Source organism: Condylura cristata, unplaced genomic scaffold (assembly GCF_000260355.1).
Source record: "Condylura cristata isolate star-nosed mole 26May11 unplaced genomic scaffold, ConCri1.0 scaffold00018, whole genome shotgun sequence".
NCBI classification, from domain to species: domain Eukaryota; kingdom Metazoa; phylum Chordata; class Mammalia; order Eulipotyphla; family Talpidae; genus Condylura; species Condylura cristata.
This window is the reverse complement of record NW_004567119.1, coordinates 12,714,477-12,719,212: the sequence shown is the minus strand read 5'-3', so window position 1 is coordinate 12,719,212 and position 4,736 is coordinate 12,714,477. Positions and strand designations below refer to the sequence as shown.

Here is a 4,736-nt window from a genome sequence, read left to right as displayed (position 1 = left end):
TATATATATATTTATAGACATATATATATATATATGCATCTATGACTCATAGAGTGGGATAGAAATTTTTTAAATAATACATTTTATAAAGAAAATTAATAATGGGATAACTTACTAATGAAAGAAACAAAACTACAAGAATGTATGACAAAATCACATTCAAGCAGCAGGCATATATACCTGGGTGAATGCCATGAGTAATATTTCCAATTCTTTAACATTATAAAAAGTAAAAGTGTAATCATCTTAATGTTTCTGTTTGGCTTTACTGTTGGTGTAAGTTAAATAACAAATCTAACAAATCACTAAACAGTAAACTTTCAGTAAATATTCTCAGACCCCCTGGATCGTGAAAATTTAATTTCCCAACACTGAAGTGCTATGTCTTGTTTTTCAGGCACCATATTTTCTATCCTTCCCAAATTACCTCTGGATAAAAAACCAACCATTCGATTTCTTGTTGAAGCCAGCGATGGTGGGATCCCTGACCTGAGGGCACTTACGCCTGTAGAAATAGAAATACAGGACTTGAACGATCATGCCCCTGAGTTTGCAGTAGGATGTTACAACCTCAGCTTGCGCGAAGATGCTCCAGCTGGGGTCACGCTTGTCACATTTTCCACCACCGACCACGACTGGACCCACGAAAACACACATGTTGAATATTCCATCCTCAGTGGTGACTCACAGAACAATTTCCTCATAGAAACTCATTTCATTCATTCAGAATATCCCCCCAAGCCAGTCGGTCACCTGGTACTGTTCCACCAGCTGGACAGAGAGACCACGGCCAGCCACCAACTGGTCATTCTGGCGTCTGACCAAGGCTGCCCTCCCCTGACCTCCACAGCCACGGTCTCCGTGGAAGTGATTGATGTCAACGACAGTCCCCCTCGGTTCAGCAGGCTGACCTACCACGCCCACATCAAGGAAAGCACCCCTCCGGGGAGCCACGTCACCGTGGTCTCAGCCAGCGACCGTGATGAGGGTGTGCATGCCGACACCTCCTACCACCTCATCTCTGGTAACGAGAAGGGGCACTTTCACTTAGAAGAAAAAACTGGAGTTCTCTATTTACGCAAACCTCTGGATTATGAGGAAACCATAAAATTCACTTTAACTGTTCAAGCTTCCGATGAAGAAAGGAAACATTTCTCCTTTGCCATGGTGATTATCGGGGTCCTGGATGACAATGATCATGCACCTCAGTTTATGTTCTCAAGACTGAACTGTGTTGTCCCTGAAAATGTGCCCGTCTCTTCCACCATATGCTCTGTAAATGCTTTGGATTTTGACACAGGCCCATATGGAGAATTGACCTACTCGATTTTGTCCTCCTGTTCTGTGACTCGTGGGGCCTCTCTGCATCACGCCATCCCCTTCCTCATCAACCCTGTGACGGGGGATATTCATGCTAAGCAAATCCTCGACTATGAAAACAGCAATAAATACTGCCTGACGGTTCAGGCAAAAGACAAAGGCGACTCAACAGCCTCATTGGTGGTGTGGGTGGATCTTGAAGGGGTCGATGAATTTGAACCCATTTTCACTCAGGATGAATATTTTTTCGACCTCCCAGAAAAGGTTCATGTGAGACAGCTGGTGGGCAGAGTGGAGGCCTCAGATGCCGATGCTGGTCTGGATGGAGTTGTTCTTTACTCTCTCAGGACCCCATCGCCTTTCTTTTCGATCAATCAAACCAATGGGAATATTTACTTGACTAGAGCTCTTGCCCTCAGAAAAAGTCAAGTCAGCAAAGAAGACACCATCGAAATGAAAATCATTGCTCATAGCCCCAAACCAGGCTCCAAGTTTACAACTTGTACTGTTTTTGTGAACGTGTCTTTATCCTTGCAAGGAAAATACTTGGCAGTATCAGTCAGCACCTTTTCAGTCAGCCTCGCGGCCTCCTTTTTAGTGTTTTTGTTACTGGTCTTCATCTTAACTGCACTGATTTTAAGGCATAAACAGAAAGACGCAATAGACACTTATGAAGAAAAGAAAACCTCCCCCTCCTGCCCCAGCAGTGTGAGGCCCAGGAGGGAGGCTGGCGGGCTCAGAGCCTTCCAGGAAAGCAGCGACTGCCTCCCGGAGACAGTGCCCATGAACTCCATGCCTGAATGGCTGAGCTTGTTAAGCATCATGGAGAAGGACCTTGTGAATCTATACAGGCACTCAAATTCCAGTGGCCACTGCTCTGTGGAAGGAGAAACCGCCGAAGATAAGGAAATCCAGAGAATCAACGAGCACCCGTACAGGAAGGACACTGGGTCGGCCCTGAGCGACAGGGAGTCCAGGGTGCCAGACTCCGGGATCCCAAGGGACTCAGATCAGCTCTCATGCTTGTCTGGGGAGACCGATGTGGGGGTTGCCACTGAGATGGCAGAACCCAGCCAGACATTTGAGGAAGGAGGTGGAGAAGACTGTGGAACACCCACTGTTCAAGGTAATATGTTACCCCAGCCCCTGAGGAAGAATGAGGTAAACGAGGCTATCCAGGCCGACAGCAGAGAAGAGTCTGTTTTTGTGTCAGGCGAGCAGGAAGCAAGAATCAGCATTCTCTCCCCTCAGAGCACCTCCAATGATGATGGAAGAAGCAGTCACCACTGGGATTATCTCCTCGGTTGGGAACCCAAGTTCCAGCCTCTGGCCTCAGTATTTAATGATATTGCAGAACTGAAGGACGAACATTTGCCTGAGCCTGGCCTTCCAAAAGAGAAGAAGTCTTTGGGTTTCCCGCCACCTTTGATCACTGCGGTAGCACAGCCAGGGGTGAAAGCTGTTCCACCCAGGATGTCAGCCATCACGCCCCTTCAAAGGCCCGTGGTTCAGAAATACCCACACTCACCCATTCGCTACCACCTCAGTTCTCTCCCGGAAGCCATGACGCCCAGCTTCTCTCCATCTCTCTCCCTCTTGACCACCCGGACCCCCACCATTCCTGCAGTGTTGATGGGTGGAAGTTTACTGGGAGCCCGGGTCAGTGACGCATACCGGGGACTGAACGCTGAAGATGAAGTTCAGATATAAAATGATTGCAATGTCCAGGCCCTGCTCATCACTGGTCGCGAGCAATTGAATAAAACCTTCTTCACCTCAGATTGGGTCATTTTATCCAGGCGTGAGCGATTAAATTTAGTCAGGGATTTTGGATCCTGTTCGTTTTTAAGTTTCTCAAATTTGTTCCCATGGTAACGAGAAGTTACCCCCTCTTTTCACCTCCACGTTTTGGTCCCTTTGTGTATATGACATAGTGTACATGATGTCATAACTGTCTTCGGTGGGGTCAGATCTTCAGCGGACAATGAACCTGACTGCTGTAATGTGTATGTGGGAGTGAATTCTGGTGTGTGATGGTCACACTAGAGCTGATTACAGTGCTCAGTCCAAAACAAGCTAGTGAGGACTAAGAAATGAGGACAGAAAGTAACAGAGCGGGGACATTTGGAGGCATCAATATAAGTTTCTTTCAAATGAAGCTGTTTCTGATAGTTGAGCTAATTTAAAGATGCCACCCTTGTGACTTTAGCCATGATTTGAATTTTACCATAGTGTCTTTTGGAAATCTAATGAGAAATTAAGTGGTATTTGTCATAACTCTGTGCCAAGTAAGAAAATTCTTCCTGACTTAATGACTCAGCATGCATGTTCTTGACAGAAACCCAGGATGGATGAAGAGCAATAAGTATGTGGTCGGCTGCCCCAAGGCAGTTCTTGGGCAAACAGAATGAATTTTTTTTTTTCAGTGTTCTGTCTCATGAGTAGGTGCGTGGACAGATACTAACTTCTCAAAGTTAATTTACAGCTAATTCTTGTGTTCACCTTGTGTAGTAAGTTTTGTTGAAAAATAATCTACCTAATTTCAGTTTTAAAATATTGTGTTGATAAATTATGTTGTTAGCTAATAATAAATTTCATAGTTAGCAATATATTTTTAAATGAAGATTTTTTACAATTTTTCTACTAAAGTCAAGAATGAGTGCCCCTTTTTCTCCGTTTGTTCCAACTCTGTGAGCTTTAGCTGTCTTTACGTGGTTAAAATAGTTCTGTTTTATACAGCTCCTACTTCAGAAATACAGTGGTGTAGAGTCGGGCTCGCATATAAGGTTGCAACCTTTTCGCTGGTGAGCCTGGGAATCGACGGTTCTTACTCCTTCTAGGCTAGTGAGAATGCAGCAGGTGGCGTGTCATGACTGGCATCACGGCCAGACTTCATAGGAACAGTTCAAACTCTGATGTCAAGTCTCAGAGACAGCTGGCATGGTTTTCTTAGTAATTGGTATGGGCTTCTGCATTAGAAAATTTCCTTCTTTTTATTTTTTTTGACACATTTTATTTGTAAAATTGTGAGATAACTAAATTCTTGTTCGTGGAAAACATTACAAGGTGCTGTGTTTGATATCTAGTGTCATAGCTAAGGAATTTTAAGGCTTCCTATGCTGATTCTGACAATTATATACCTTTGCCTGCTCTTAAATTGAGAACAAGTGTATAAAACCACATTAGAAATTGTATGAAACATGAAGAGATGGGACAAGACTGGAAAACTTAGAAAAGTCATTTAGACATGGAACACTTAAATAGTTAGTATAAGACAAATGCATGTCTCTCCTTCATGGTTCTGGAAAGAAGATTTCATGGTTTTTCTTAAAAAAAAAAATATTTCAGTGTTCCAATATTTATTTGCTCTTCAGCTTCCTTCAAGAGATTACATGGAGCATACAAAGAAATTCTAT

General features: G+C 43.8%; 1 protein-coding gene across 1 annotated transcript in view; it reads left to right on the top strand.

Moving 5' to 3' along the window:
- The window catches only part of DCHS2 (dachsous cadherin-related 2), a 167,105-nt gene extending 163,306 nt beyond the window's left edge, over positions 1–3,799 (top strand). Inside the window, exon 20 of the mRNA XM_004685207.2 lies at positions 398–3,799. Within this exon, the coding sequence (XP_004685264.1) occupies positions 398–3,030 (2,633 nt within the window). The 3' untranslated portion in view covers positions 3,031–3,799. The remainder of the gene's footprint in view (positions 1–397) is intronic.
- The last annotated feature ends 937 nt before the right edge of the window (positions 3,800–4,736 follow it).